The sequence below is a fragment of the Panicum virgatum genome, chromosome 8N, assembly GCF_016808335.1.
Source record: "Panicum virgatum strain AP13 chromosome 8N, P.virgatum_v5, whole genome shotgun sequence".
In the NCBI taxonomy this organism is placed as follows: domain Eukaryota; kingdom Viridiplantae; phylum Streptophyta; class Magnoliopsida; order Poales; family Poaceae; genus Panicum; species Panicum virgatum.
Window position 1 is genome coordinate 25,109,467 of NC_053152.1, and position 16,040 is coordinate 25,125,506.

At 42.7% G+C, this 16,040-nt stretch overlaps 1 protein-coding gene and 1 long non-coding RNA gene across 3 annotated transcripts; one reads left to right on the plus strand and one right to left on the minus strand.

Moving 5' to 3' along the window:
* The first annotated feature begins 226 nt into the window (after positions 1-226).
* Positions 227-9,908, plus strand: LOC120686678. Of its 2 annotated transcripts, XR_005680312.1 has the most exons (4): positions 227-363; positions 7,392-7,514; positions 8,723-8,804; positions 9,631-9,908. It is a non-coding gene; the product is annotated as an uncharacterized LOC120686678 (long non-coding RNA). The 2 variants fall into 2 exon arrangements; XR_005680311.1 differs by lacking the exon at positions 9,631-9,908 and having other exon boundaries at positions 8,723-9,076.
* A 1,943-nt stretch (positions 9,909-11,851) lies between these two features.
* On the minus strand, positions 11,852-12,817 carry LOC120684913. The gene is made up of 3 exons (XM_039966775.1): positions 12,738-12,817; positions 12,345-12,417; positions 11,852-12,250 (listed from the first exon to the last, which is right to left on the minus strand). The coding sequence occupies exons 1-3, from the start codon at positions 12,815-12,817 to the stop codon at positions 11,852-11,854; spliced, it is 552 nt and encodes a 183-aa protein (XP_039822709.1).
* Between the last annotated feature and the right edge of the window lie 3,223 nt (positions 12,818-16,040).

Below are 16,040 nucleotides of genomic sequence, written 5' to 3' on the forward strand. Positions count from 1 at the left end.
AAAAAGGTTCTAGTGTTGACACGCTGCCAAAAATAAGGATATTTATAGATGGTAAAGACTCTGTTACAACCAGCCGTAAATTTGTGAAGCTGTACGACCACTTCCATCCACCGTGTGTCCTCCATCCAGGCTCCGCGTACACCATGTGCAGTTCGGCGGTTCCGCATTTTCAGATAGAAGGGGAGAGAGAGCGGCGGGTCAGCACACCTGTTCATTTCATTCCCCATTTTCTCTCTAGGGTTATTCGCTCTCCTCTCTCCTCGCTCGCATCGATTTTGCGATTTTTCACATCCAACCTCTTGAATCACCCACACACCAGCAACTCAGCTAGATCCGGTGGTGATCAACGGCATCTCTGACGAGGTGAGTGATTTCCTTCGTCGCCGTGCGCCCAAAAGTCCCCCCTCCTCGTGTTTTTTTTCCACGCCATTTCCTGGTGTGCTCCTGTTTTTGTGCATTTCATCATCGCTCTCATCCGCTAGGGATTCCACGGCGTCTATTGGGGGCAAGGTGCCACTACAAGAAATCTGTTGATTCATGACGAATTTTTGATGACGTTTATGAATAGCATCATAAACAGACATGATCTATGACGATTTATAATTTTTTGTCACAGATTTGCAAATAGCCCATACGGGCCCTAATTTGGGCCCAGTTTCTGTGACAAACGTCTAAAAACGTCATAGAATGAAAATAAAAATCATCATAAATTTAATATTATGCTTAAACCACAATGGTGATAAAGAAAAATACATTATAGTTAACATGAGCCCACGAATCAATATAACAAACCGAGTTCATGTATGCATCTATGTTGCTACATAATATTTTGTACAAGCTTAAATTCAATTTTTTTAGTTTTTTAAATTTCTATAGCATAAGAAAATTTCTCATTATTTTATCCTAAAAAGACCATTCTAGCCCAACTCAACATTTTCTTAGCTGTAGTGAAAATTTTGGAACAAAACAAGGGCCGAGCTCGTTTTTGCCCTTCAGGCCTCCTCTCTCTCTCTCTCCCTTCTGTTTTTTTTGACGGGTCGGGTTCTGTCCCCCTCCTGTTGTGTTGCGCCACGAGCCCAGGCAAGCCCAGCATCAGCCCGCAGCAGCAGGACTAGCACTGGGGAAAAAAGCGCCACGGGACCTTTTTTATTTCAAAGCGCCGCGCGAGGGGAAAAAACACATTTAAAGGAGAGAGCTAGGAGATGAATCGAACCCAGGACTCGGCGGAAAGAATCTGGTGCCCTTCCACTAGGCTGCGCCTACACATGTGTTGGGATTTGGTATTAGCCTATATATCCTAAATATATGTTGCGGTTCATTGTGGCGTTAAAATGATTTTAATATCTCAGGGTGGAGCTAAAATAAGAGATCCAAAGAGTAATGGGGATTCGAGCCCGGGTCACCAAGAAAAAACAAGGGCGCCTTACCAGTGCGACAGGACTTCGTTTGTAAAGATTTTCGGTAATAAATATATTTACTTTTTTGTTGAAACTTGACCCTGCAACCAAGAACACATTTGTGATTCATCTTTTTCTTTTTAATCCGGAATCAAATTTTGTAATCGGTATTTCTCCCTCATAGTAACTCCAAATTTGATGATTCTTTTTTCTGAATTTTTCTAAAAATCGGAGTATTTATTTTGTGGCTTTTGTTTATATGTTAATTGCTATATATTTATTGTTTTGATATGACATATTTTATTCCAACTAAATAGAACATTGAAAAGAATGTTTGTGCATAACAATTGCTAATGTAACTTGGTATTTTTCAATGTTATATTCAACATAAGGTGGTGTCCAAAATTGAGGTGCATACAAATTTGAATATGTTACGAGGTGTTCAAATCTCAAAGTTTTGACTTGAATACAAGAAACTGTGAGAGAGATACATCAATTATGAACAATGTATACTTTGAATATCATAAAATCTTATGAAAATTTTATGCCAGCATTATGCATACATAAAATGATTCTATGACAATTTACATAATTTTCAGAGAACTTTTAGATATTATTATCATTATTCTATAATAAGGTTACAGGTAGAAGTTTGACTTATCCCTAGTAAACATTTGAACTCTTCATATATTTTAATGATATGAGCTATAATGGATGAAACTTCCTTGAAATATTTTTTTTCGAATTTTTTAAATACTATTTGAGATACATGGAGTTTAAATTGTAATAATTTTCAGTAAACACACATATATTCATTTAAAGTACTAAAAATAGTAAATCAGTTCAAAATTTTTTGTAACTTCTACAAGATACCTTATATGTAGTCTATTACATATGAAAAATGTATTGATGCATATAAAGTAATTATTTTTATATGTTACTTTACAATGGTGCAATAAAATGAAGAAAAAAAAGAAGAAAGTTAAACAAAGAAGGAATGAAAGAAGGCCCATCCAGCCCAATTGGTCCAACTATTTCAGTCCGTCCATCGCCGATCCGATGGCTAAGGTTGCATTGCCATGGTATATATTCTGCTGCCCCAGCCACAAACCCTAACCTAGGTCTTGCTCCTCTTCCTCCAGTACTGCGACGGCCGCGCCCCCATTCCCAGATCCCGCACCCCGCCTGCCCCCCGTCCTCCACTTCCATCTCCGGTCGCGCCCCCTTCTCCGGTGGTGCCAGTCCCCCAATCCCCTTGCCGCCGCTCGCGCTCGTGCCTTGCCCGTGCGTGCCGCCCCCTCTCGGGCCATCCGTCCACCTTGCTATTGTTGTTGCTATTGTTGTCCTCCCCTCGTTAGTGGGCGGGAATGGCACGGCCGGCGGCGGCACCGACGGCGACACCAAGGTTCAGTCGCATAAAAGTTCAGTCGCCTCATCAAAACCCTAATAGGCCCTCTGACCTCCACCCCCCTCTCTCTCCCTCCCTCCCCTCAGATCTGCCGCTCCTCATCCGCCAGGGGCTCGACCTCCGGTCATGCCCCTTCTCCAGCGGCGAGCCACACCATTTTGTAGCCCGCCGCCGGCACCGGCGCTGCGTCAGCGTCGGATCCCTCCCCTTCCCCATCCCCGGGTGCAGCACTCTGCTCGAGACCGGCTCTTTCCTTCTACTCGCGCCTTCTGCTCCCTTCCTTTCCCCCTCCCCACCTCAGATCTGCTCGGGGCACGAGCGCTGCTCGAGCTCCGCGCGGGCCGGCCGGATGGCCGTGGAGGTGGAGGTGGAGCCCCAGCGACACTGCAGCAGCAGGTCGCATCCCGTCGGCCCCTAGAGGATGGGGAGGTGGCATGCGGTTGCGGCACCACGACCTTGGCCCGCGCACACCCTGGCATCGGCCTTTCAGCAACGGAGAGACGAGGCGCGTGGCGGCTGGCGGCGGGCCTCTGGCCATGTGCGACCATGGGGCGGGTGAGTTCGCCAGCGTCCCGTCCGTTTGTCCCCAGCAAGGGGCAGCGGCAATTGAGGCCTGTTCTTCGTTCATCTTCCCCGCAGCGAGCGACGACACGGAGCTGCAGCGACAGAGGCACGGCCATCTTCTCCGTTGCAGAAAGGAAAGATTGGGCAGACTTCCATATATGCGCTGCTTGTTTTCCCTTGCTGTTGGTGTTAGTTCTAATCTGTAGATTCAAATCAAAAGTATTTCTGATATTGTTTGCTGCTATTGTTGGTTCTGAATGATAGATACGTTGCTTATAGTTTAGATTGTTGCTTGTGCATTCCTTGTATTCAAAGTCTAAAGTAATTACCTACTGTTGCTTGTTGCTTGTGCTGTCCGGAACCATATATATCACATACACACCTTGTATTCAAACTCTAGTAATGGAGTTTCTGAAGATGATAACTTAGTTGATCCTAGAATTGGTATGGTTCGGTTCTTGCTTATCAGTCACTTAAAATGTCAGTGCAAACTATTTAGTACTAGACCGACCTCTTCAATTAATAAATATGCACCTATTTTTAGCTGCCATAGTTATGGGATTCCATCATTCATACTATTTTTCCGAGCGTATGCATAATCTGGTATCAAAAATCTCGGACTCCTTTAGTAGTCAAGTTGAAGCTGAACTGAGAACTTATGTTGGAGTTTAAATTTAAATTAAAAGGTTTACTTCCTTACAAAATAATATGCTGGAGATGAGTCTTCATTGCTTAGAGCTTGGTATGATACTATGATTATTCTTCTTTGCAAAATGAATCAGTTATCTTGAAATTATTGCAAGCTCCACAAGCTTTATGATTAGCTTTTGTATGTGCTGATAGTTTTCATCGTTTGGATTGGCAGATGCAAAATCCAAACTGCATGGTGATGGTTGACAATTGTTATGGTCGTCTTCTGCCAGGTGAGCTGAGATCCTCAATTCTCATGTAATTTTCACTCATGGTCCTTGCGTCGTTTGATTTCTTATTTGCTCTGTTATGTGCAAGTGGTTCAAGTCCATGAGATATTGTAAATCCATATGTATCATCTATTTATTTGATCTGCTACGGCTAGTGCTCTCTGCAATTTCATATGCTGATCAAGTGCAAGCAATGGGGTCTACACGTACCAATAGGGATATATAGGCTAAAGCTCCATATTGCTGGGATCCGTGGCCAGGTTAATATGGAATCTTTAATTCTAATCGAAGTTGCTTTGCTTGATTTTTTAGCAGCTCAGTTCGCTACTAGTTTGCAGTCAATTTAATTGCGATGCTCATCCTGTCATGCATGCTTGATTGAACAGAGCTCTGATTATTTATAGATGCAGTAGTACCCTGTGTAGCTGGTCTCATTTGTTGCTAGAACATTTGGTTTGCATGTCCTAATTGATTACTTTTTATCACTAGTGTCAATTGTCGAGCGTAGTATTTTAATAAGTCTACAACATTAATTCCACTGTTATAATTGAACCAGTTCGTGCTAGTATCAGTAATTTCCATCACAAATATCCCTCTGATTAATATTTGTCAACGTGAATTTCTGCTAGTTTCAGTAGTTTCCATCACAAATACAAATATTGTCCTCTAATTAATATTTGACAATGTGCTCTTTTCATGTTAGGATGAAATGGTAGAAGGAACAAACAGTGAGAAGAGATTGGAAATTTGAAGGCAAATGCTGGAATATTTGATGTTTTTGTTTCTAGTGTTGCTTTTGATGCAAGATGAATGTAACTTGCATGTAAATTTTGAGGTGCTTCTCAATGTAAATCATACGATATTGTATTTGATTTGATGCTGTGGTAAATGGTCATACAATTTTGGTATATATATTATGGGCTGTAATGACTATTCTAATAAAAGGATTGAAATTAGGCCCAATTTGGTGGCCCACTCTGAATTGGGCTCATCCACTTGTGGGCTGTGCTGTTGATGTCACTTGCCACATCACGTGCGATTGCTACGTCACTATCCACATCATTGCCATGTCAGCAGCCATGTCATTATTGCTATCCACGTCATCGTCAAGTCAACAGCCATGTCATTCTTCATGCCACCATTGTGTGACATGGCAATTAAATTTGTGACGAAATTTATACTGTTAGTGACGTTAATTTTTGTCATAGAAAATGGGCTTGGGTTGGGCTTCGGGGGCCCGGGGACATTCCATGACGGTTTTAAAATGCCATGGATCAAGCAATCTATGACGAAAATTTAAGGAACGTCACGAGGTGTGATTTGTGATGCTCAATACATGACGGTATTTGAGATCGTCATATATACTGTTTTATGACGATTTTTCAGTGATCTGTGACGAAATTCAATCGTCATGGATTAACAGATTTTTCGTAGTGTGCCGAAGCGCAGATCCGGACACTCTCCAATCGTGCCTCCACTCTTCCGTTCATGGCCCGCAGCTCGCTGGTGGTTCTGCTCCTGCTTGCGGCGCTCGCGGGCGTGGTCGCTGCCAGGGACATCGTCCACCAGGACGACGAGGACCCGAAATTCCCGGCTGCGCCAATGATTTTGTCTTCGTATGGCACCCTCTGCTCCGTCATCTCCCCTTATTTAGCTACTTTCTCTATGCGGTTTTGGGGCCGAATTTTTGATTCAGGGTAAGGGGAATGGGACTCTCGGATTTGGTAAAATCTCTGCTACTCCTGCCATTGCTTGATTTTACATTGCTTTGATTGGTAGTGGACTAGTGGTGTGAGTGACTAGGTCGCGTCATACGGTCATGTATGCACAAGTATCTATCGATTCATGAGCATCTTTGCTTGCAAGCTGATGCGGAACAACTTTGTTTGGTAAGCCAGCGGAGTGTGCTCTAGTTTCTGGTTTGTTCATGAATGTTATTTATTTAGAGATCAAATGGTCCGTTACCATTACATTTTAAGCCCAGGTAATCAAGGAGAACTCAGTACATGGGCAGTCCGAATGCTTCGGCATGGGCTAATTGCTTTTATACTCTTCATCAAATGCTGGGAATTGGGAATTATATTTGTTCCAGTGATCACACATCCTGTTATCTGGTCCAATTCAGATAAACTCCACCTTTACTTGTGAGCTTATTTGATTGGAATGAGCTGATGGATTCAATCTAATCTGTTATCATGATTTCATGTTTAACTAGCTAATATGGTTCTCAGGGACTATTGCATTTTCCTGACTTAAAAAGGTGCTTGGTTCGTTGTCGATAACGAAGTAATCAGCTAGAGCACATAGCTGATTATCCCTGAACAATGCATATGACACATAGCTTACGGACTTTGCTTAGTGTAGTAATATCGTTAGGTTTTTTGCAGTTGAATACATTGATTCCCCAACTACATCACTGCATCAAGCAACTTTTTTGTTACAAACATGCATTAATCTGATTTCAGATAAGCAATAATTTGTTATTAATTAGGCAAAGTAATATCTCAAAAAGGCTCTATTCTGCATTGGAATTGAATGTGTTTCTCTACTAATGAAGATATATATTTAGCTGTTTTACTTATAGTTCTTTTTTGCATAAGCAGGGCTAGTTTATCTTCGATCAATCGATCAACATGCTGGAAGCTTCTCAAATCCTTTTTGTTAAGTCTAGAAGCAAAAGTATAGTGCCACCATGGTTTTTTGAACTGTCTCTAGATGACTGCAAAGGAAAGGGGTTTCTACACAGTACCATTATATATCCCACCTAGTTTTCAGGGTTAGATTCTAAATACAGTATAGGATAGACAACTTAGATCAGGAGCTTAAGAGCTAGTGCCTTTACTTTTAGGTACGTCTTTTTTCATCAGGAGAAATGGGTAGCTTAATTGAATGATAGCCCAAGCCACCAGAGCTAGATAACATAATGCTCTTTTGTTATTCCTTTAGCTTTTTTACCAGTGAAATGTATTATCTTAACAGTGTTTCTGCTGGGGTAGGACATTCTAGCAGAGATTTGATAGCTGCCCTTTTTCTAAAACACTTGGATATATTGCCTATGCAGAATCACGTAGTTTTCCTTTTTTTAATTGTGTATATCTGCAGGGTGCAGACAACACATTCATGATTCACCTGAGAACCTGGTTAGTGTTGTTCAAATAACCATACCAAGTTACAATGACAAGAGGGAAGAAGCAGCAGCAAGGTCGTGCTGCCTCATCTAATGTGGTATATTAACCTTTATTTTTTTTGCTTCTTGTTTTCTCAGTAGGCAATGATACTTTTTAGTAAATGTCATTTTACTTCGATAGGAAATACAAATGAACAGGAACTTTAGAAATAAATATGGTTCTGGATTATCCAAAATAATATACTTCATTAGGCATGAATATGGTTCTGATTAGGCAATAATGTGGTTCTTAACCAGGCAAAATAGTTTACTTCATTAGGCAATGTTTAATTTAGAATTTTAGAATTTATTTTCATAGGTTGCCTAAAGTACAAGGTAATATACTACTATCAGCACTGGTATTTAACACAAAATTTAGCCTGACCACATGGGAGTTAATGCTATGCGTGCAGTCATCTTGAGAGTACATATTCAAAATTCATTAGGCCATAATATGGACTAATTTGGGCAGTTATATGGTTATTAATTTGCAATAATATGGCACCCAAAAGGTAATATAGTTTAGTTGATTACACAATGTTATTAGACATGTCATTTTTATTATGTTGTATAGATATGGCAGCATTCCCACTAGATCTTAGAGCAAGTTCTTTAGAACTATTGTTCAGTTTTTGAAGCATGATCTGAACTATTGTCACAAAGAAATAGGAGCATTCCTACTAGATCCCGTTTGTTGCTCTTTTGATTAGACATGTACTTCCTTTTTTCTGTATTGAGGAGATGGAGGGGTAGCAGGCTCTTTTGGCAAACATTCATGACAACATGGATAAATTTTATTCGCACAATAAACAAGCGCTTTCTAATTTGTATAAAAAAACTAATATCTAGTTGTTAGACTATGCAGCCTTATTTTTCTTTTCTATACACATTATGCAACCAGCCTACTCGGCTCTTTTTATGCATATCACTCACCTGTAAAACTGCAGCTACTAGTTCACACTGGCATTACATATTTTCTGGATAATTTTAGAGGTCATGGTCATATTCTTATGCAGTAACAAAGTAGTTTGATAATATTGAACTTGTATTTAAGTAATATTGAGGTAGTAAGATAATAATATTTGGTAACCAAATTTAAAATGGTCAGACCAAGCATTTAAACAATGCTTAGCTATTCTTCCCGGCTTAATTGAGAAATTGTATTTATTGACTGAAATAAAGCACTTGTATTGTTTGTAGATTCTCTAATTCTGTGCATATGTGCACAAATGTCCTAATAGAGGTGCTTCTATTGTTTCATCTATAGAGAAGGAGGTTGCCCAAATAATTTGTGAATATCCAAAGGACGAACTATGGTTTACATTACTCTGCAAGAAGATACAGATGCAGTGAGACTTGATTCACTCTTAGATTTCAAAAAGCATCATTTCTTTGCTTGTCCACACTCAAGCTCCAAGAAAACTATTTTTGCTGCAGGCAAGATATGAATGAGCTCGTACAATGATGTGATAGTCAAAACTAGTAGCTCTTTAGCAACTTTTAGACCAATATATTGTATTATGCAATTATAGCTTGGGACTGTTGCATTTCTCCAATAATTGTAGCAATTTATATGTCATGGAGGTGAACTTGATGAAATATATACTAGAGGTATTTGTTAGGACTCCCTCTCCAAGAACTGAACGTTGTTAAGACCAGCTACCCTAGCTCCTCAGAGCAATTTTTAAAACTCATAAGCTTGTATGTGCAGTTCTTTTGATCCCTAGTATTCATGCAGGCCCGACAATCTTTTAGGTTTGTTTTCTGATTGAGTTCAGCAGCTTGGTAGTAGCACATTTGTTTGCAACTTCTCATTATTGAAATGCCATTTTTCATATTTTGTATATGGTTTTGTAAAATTCAATTGAAACTTTTGTCCATGCTCTAATTTTCTCACACTTTCTTAGAACTTTGCTTATATGGTTCCAAAATGATGCTTATTCTGTCTAGGAAATTCATGATTATTAGTTAGGCAAAGTAATACTTTTAGTTGTGCAATTTTTTGGCTACGGAACAAGCAAATGCATATGCATGTAGGCAATTTTTTATAACATTTTATTTTTCAAATGCCTCTGTTGATAATTAGGATACAACAGGTAGTTCTTCAGCTTATCCAACTTACTTTATATGCTACATACTATCTAATGTATTCCTATTTTTCCCATTATATGGCAGGTCATGAAAGGTGCTCATAAGTTAGGTAAAGACTCTGTTACAACAAGCTAAAGTCAAGTATAAGCAGGGTGTATCTAGTGGTTACGTGATGACTGATGAAACAATATTATTGTGAATCTGTTTTATTTGCTTGTACATTTATTCTAAATTGCTTCAGAGTTTATTATGAGATGCTTTCAACTTTTAACAAAAGTGCTCTTGGAACTGTACGAGAAAAATATCATCGAAACATATTGAAGTGAGATCTTGTTTTGATCTTTTTGTTACGGGCAAAGCAATGGTGCAATCAAATTTTAATTTTGATGCTTCGTTGTAAAATTATAGCTTTTTCAAGCATGAGATTGATTTTGCATGTGCCGACATCATCTTTTTTGTCCTTATCCTTGCCACAGTTGCGCTCCCGCACGAGAGTATGCCGCGGGTAGTAGTTTTTGCTTAAAAAGGAAAGAATTGATGACACTGTGTTTTGCTATTCCCAAAATGGACCGGCCGTAGTGGAAAGTTAAATTACGGCCGGCCGTAATTTAGCCAAGTCATTTATAGATATGCACCAAAAATCATCAGGAGAATGCGGATAAACTGTTAGGTTTCGTTTGGAAACTCGAAACTCTACGGGGTTCAAGGCCTATGCGATGGTTGACAGACGAAAGACAATCACCCTTACCCTGCTTTGGAAAAAGTCTAGATAACCCCCTGAACTATAAAGGGTGGAACACTTAAACCCCCCCTCCAACTATGAAACCAGGTATTCTACACCCTAAAGTAGATGAAACCAGTTAAAACCCTCCTCAAGGCTGTTTTGCCATCCGGTTTTGCCCTGCTGGTGCGCCATGCTGGACAGAAGTCCACGCTGCCCCCTTGCCCAGTTGTCAGGGCTGGACAGAAGACTATTACATCTATGCATGAGGCTATAAGATGCAAGGTCATGGTGAGGATTCAAGAACAGAGAATAAAGGTAGAGAGGTGGCAAGTAACAATCTGTCCAAACATTTTCAAGAAGTTGAAACTCAATATTGTGAGGTCTGGCAAGTGTGTTGTCCTGTGGAATGGTGCAGATGGTTTTGAGGTCAAGGAGAACAACAGGAGAAGGTACACAGTGAATTTGGAGCAGTTCACATGTAGCTGCAGGTACTGGCAACTTTTAGGTCTGCCGTGTTGCCATGCTATCAGTGCAATCTATTCATGTTCAAGGAAGTTGGATGACTACATAGTACCATGTTTTTCAATCACAGAGTATAGAAAGATCTATGAATATTGCTTGCAACCTGTTGAAGGGCAAGAAAGATGGCCAGTTTCTGATATGCCAAGGCCACATCCTCCTGCTTATGTCAGGATACCTGGAAGGCCAAAAACTCAGAGAACAAGGGAGCAGGGCGAAGCACCAAAGGGAACAAAAATGAGCAGGAAAGGCATCAAAATAAAGTGCAGTTTGTGTCACAAAACAACACACAATGCAAGAAAATGTCCTCTTAATCCTGAGGCTGGAAAGAAGAAGAATGCCTACATCAAAAGAGATGCTACTAGGAAGAGGAAAGCAAATGAGGCAGGAACATCAAACATAGAGGTAATTAACCTGTTCATTCAACTTTAATTTTGTGCATTGAATTCCTTTGTGCATTGTCTTAATCCACTCTTGTTTGCAGAGAGCAATGGACACACAACAAAGTACCTCCTCTGAAGCTTGGCAAACCAGTAGCACTCAAGGATGGCAACACAACAATACTCAACAAATTGCTGCTTCAGCTGTTCACAATACACAAACCACTCGAGGGGCTAGTGCTCGGCCAGCCCATAACCAGCCACCAAGGAAGAGGACAACACAATGCAACACTTCTAGGTTGTCGTACCTCCTGTTTGGAGATAACTGATGAACTGCTTCTATGTTGCATCAGCCTTTTGATTAGAAAGATGATTTACTGCTTTTGTTTGTCACGATGAATTAGTGCTTTTGTTTGTAAATATTAGTGCTGAACCGAACTACTAGCTGGTTCACATGCTTGTTTGTAAATATGGCTGGTGAACCATGTACTGCCTGCTGAACATGTATGGCTGGTAGTTGCCTAGCACAAGTAATGAATGTGCTTCATGGTAATGATTTTGGTTGCAGATTAAATATATGTTCATTCAGTTCATGCTTTCTCACAAGCATTACATTGCATTCCATTACCATTAATCAGTTCACAAAGCACAAGCATAAGACCTTACAACAGTTCACCATGACTCACATTGCACCAAACATCAGGCCAAAACACAGGCCACATAGAAAACCTGCAACAACCCAAACCCAGCTACATGAGCTACATCTACTCCCAGATCTTAACATGGTGGCCATAGTTCCCAATGCAACATCCTTGTCCTCCAACTCTTTAATCTTTGCCTTCATGCCAGCCTCCTTAACTTCATTGCTCCTCTGTAACTCTTCATTCATCTGCTTTAGATGAGCATTCTCCCTCCTCAAGTTGCAAACAACATCACCAGTGCCTTGCAAATTCAGTTGCTTTAGTTGGGCATTCTCATTCCTTAGGTTCCAAACAGCATCACGAAGATCCAAAAGCAAGTTCTTCAAAAATGGCGTGTGCTCCCCATCAAACCATGCATAGAAACTACAATCATTGATTGTCTACATTTGCACAACCAAAACTTAGGTTTTTCACAAAAGAAATCAACTCAAACAGAACAAATCTTTGACAAAACTCCCCCAAATTTTGACTCACCCATGCGGCAATGCATCTGAGATACCTGCGCCCCGGATTATCATCGCTCCATGAGATCCAACGGGGCGCCTTCCTGTTGTTATATTGTGATCCAAATTCTGTACAAGTAAAAGGCCAACTTCCGACGGAGCGGAGCGGAGGCCCGTCGCCGGGAGGCTTGGGCCGGAGCGCAGTACATATACCCTAGATTAGGGTTTTGCTCCACAGTTCATTATTCCTTTTGTAAGCCGCAGCTAGGCGTTGTAAACACACACCCGATATAGTGAAGTTCTTGCTAGCTGGCGCCCGTGGTTTTACTCTTCGCATTGGAGGGGTTTTCCACGTTAAATCTCGTGTCTTCCTGCGGTTTGATCTTTTGTTCTTCGTCGCTTGTTTTGCCGTCGCTTTTAACACCTGTCGCATCTGCAGAAAATCGCCGGCTCATAAGCAAGAGGGCCCTCCCGGTACGGCATAGGTGAGCGCATCCCTCCCATGCCTCTGTGGCCGCTTGCACCCGATGCAGACGAATGGGAGCTAGACTCCATCATGGCCACGAGCTCTCCCTCCCCTGACCTCTCCTCTCCTATAGTGAACTCTCCTCCTCCCACGCTTCCTTCACTCTTGGCGCCATTTATCAGTCTCTGGAGGGAAAGGGAGGGAAAGCCCCTCTTTTCCCGCCCTGACTACTGGGCAAGGGGGCAGCATGGACTTCTGTCCAGCATGGCGCGCCAGCAGGGCAAAACCGGATGGCAAAACAGCCTTGAGGGGGGGTAACTGGTTTCATCTACTTTAGGGTGTAGAATACTTGGTTTTATAGTTAGGGGGGTAAATGTTCAACCCTTTATAGTTCAGGGGGTTATCTAGACTTTTCCCCTACTTTTAGTTTTAGTAGTGTAGTATATATATATATATATATATATATATATATATATATATATATATAGAGAGAGAGAGAGAGAGAGAGAGAGAGAGAGAAGAGATTGGAGGACTGGAGAACGAGTTGGGCTGCCTAAGCATATATGTGCTTTTTGGGCTGGCTGTTTTGGAGTGGGCTTGAGCTCTTGGCATGTTGCTAGGCCTGCTTGTTGATTCTCGGCCTGTCTTTGATGAGTTAGGCCATGGGGGTGCATATTATTGGGTGAAATTTTGATGGCAGCAACTGATTCTTATTTGGGTCTAGATGCACATATGCGCCCACATCATGGTCTAACATAGCTTCCTTCCCTCGTGACCAACTCCCATCACTCCATCAGTCCTTCGCTGGGATCAAACAAAGAGCAGAACCTAGGGAAGGGAGTGCACTTGCATTCAGTGTCATACTGAGAGTGTGAAATGGAGCCTACACAGGTAGCGAACGAGTCGAGTTATAAGAAAAATAGTTAATCCTTGTGTTTGTGTATCGTCATCGGTCAACAGAAACCTAAAGAATCTGATGACTTACCGTGAGAACATTTGGAGAACCGTAAAAAAGACATCGTAAGAATAAAAATAGAAGTAACTCAGTACTCTGCAGAGATCAATTTGAAAACTACTGCCCTCAACAAACCCTTGACAGTACGTTCCAGTAAATTACCAGCCCAAATGTACTGACAAATCTTACTAGCAGGTTAATGTATTCTCCATGGAACGAGGATCAAGGAGATACTACCGTGCAGTACAGGCGAAACAACCAGGTTCGATTGACTTGCAAGAAGAGACCACGCACCCGCATGGTTTGACATCAACCGGCCAACAGCCAACAAGAGTTGAATATAATATGCCTGGCAGTCTAACCCCAGCTTGTTGACCAGCATGTTTACACAATACTCTCAATAAAAAAAAGAAAAAGACGAAATTGGTACTTTCCAAGACAAATTTATCAGTAGCATCAATTCAAAAAATTTCCATCTAATTCATGGTTTTCTTCTCAATGCACATCCATGCATGGTTGGAATAACAGGATTGTGGAGTGCAGATGTGAATGGAACTAATCCGCATCTGAAAATAGTTCAGAAACCAGTTGCAAATCTTATCATTGGTGTCAGCTCAGCAAACCTGGACAACACAAATGGATATTTGACATTATGCTTGCTCATGCCAATGCATGTTTCTTTCATTGATCATAAATGTTTAATTGGCTTGATACGGGGAGCATACTTTGTTGAACGAACGACTGTATGCATGATTTTTGTTGTGAAACGGTGCCTGTTGGCGTACATGCACCCATTCACTATCGATCTCATCAAAGGCTTAGCAGTTAGTTTTGTATTAGCAGTTAGGCTTGTCACCAAAGGGACATGTCCTTTGGCGTTTCTCCCGAACAGTCGCGTCTGTACGACGCAACCGTTCACTTGTATATATTCCAAAGAGATCAATGAAAACATCAGTTGTTCCCAAATCTCTGTTCATTTATATTCACGCTTTAACACGTTATCAGCACGACGCTCTTCTGAACAAGAGGCAAGAACAACGTAGAGACACATGCCTCTGAACCCCACGGTTAGAACCATGACGTGAACCAACATCAACCTACCTTCGCATGTTGTTCGTCAACTATTCTTCGCACTTCGCCGCGTCGGAGGAATGCGCCATGGCCCCATCCGTCACCATGGACAGCGCCGCAGCGTCTTCGAGCGCCTTGGGCCTCGTGTTCGCCGCAGCGCCGTAAATGGAAGTGGATGTGGCCGCATCTTTGCTTCTGCTGTTCGCAATCTCCGACAGGATGCTCGTCGAGGACGCCGCTGGAGCCCAGTTCGTCGCGGCCGCCAGGTTTCTCCGCTCGCACCACGTCTGCAGAGCCAGCCCCCGTCTCCTCGCCGAGGCGTGGACGGTGCTAGCCCAAGCAATGTTGCGCCACAAGCAGTGGAAGCCCCGGCACCCCCAATTGTCGAAGCACCGGCGCCGCCCGTTGATGAAGTGGTTGCCGTCCCCATGGAGCCAATGTCGCCGGCACTGCCTCCGCCACCACCGCGCTTCTGGTGTGACTTCTGCAAGGAGTTCACGCCGATCCCGCACACGCTCGATTCGTGGCTCCTTGCCATCCAAGCCACTCCTGCGCTTTACGCCATGAAGGAAGAAGAAGAGGACGATGTGGTGCTCGGCCTTGGCATCCGCGACCCATTCAACACTGCGGCAAGGACGGGTATCTCCCCGTACTTCTTCCTCGACAGGGCCGGACCCTCGGCTCATCCGCCGGCGGCGACGCTGCCCTTTCCTCAACTGGTGAAGACTGAGGACGCCGAGATGGTGGCCGCCCCAGGCATCGGCCCCTTAGCGCCTCCACCTGGAACACGCGCGGCGGCTGCTGCTCGAATGAAGGCGCAGGCCCTCCCAGAGGAAGGCACCGCAACCACCCCTCCGACACTCCGGCGCCTCCTTGGCCGCAGAGTGGCAGCGGTGGACCGGCGCCCCGGCATCCGCAAGGGATCCTGGAACCTGGCGGCTCTCAACCTCCCAAGCGCGGAGGTACTGAACATGGGAGCCTACAGCAACGGCTTCTACTCTCCCAATGAGGGGGAGTCCTCCTCCAATTAAATCAGGCGAGCGCAGCAGCAGTGCAGTGGTGAGCGGCGGCGGGGTGGTCAAGTGGCGGCGGCTGTTTCCTGGTGTCCAGCGGTGTGGAGTAGGGTTGCAACCCTGCTGCCTTTTTTTTGAGAAACCAGGGATATTTCATTCATAATTTTTGGCGGTTACATCCCAACACTTACAAAGACATTCTAAAACTAAAAGGAAAAGACA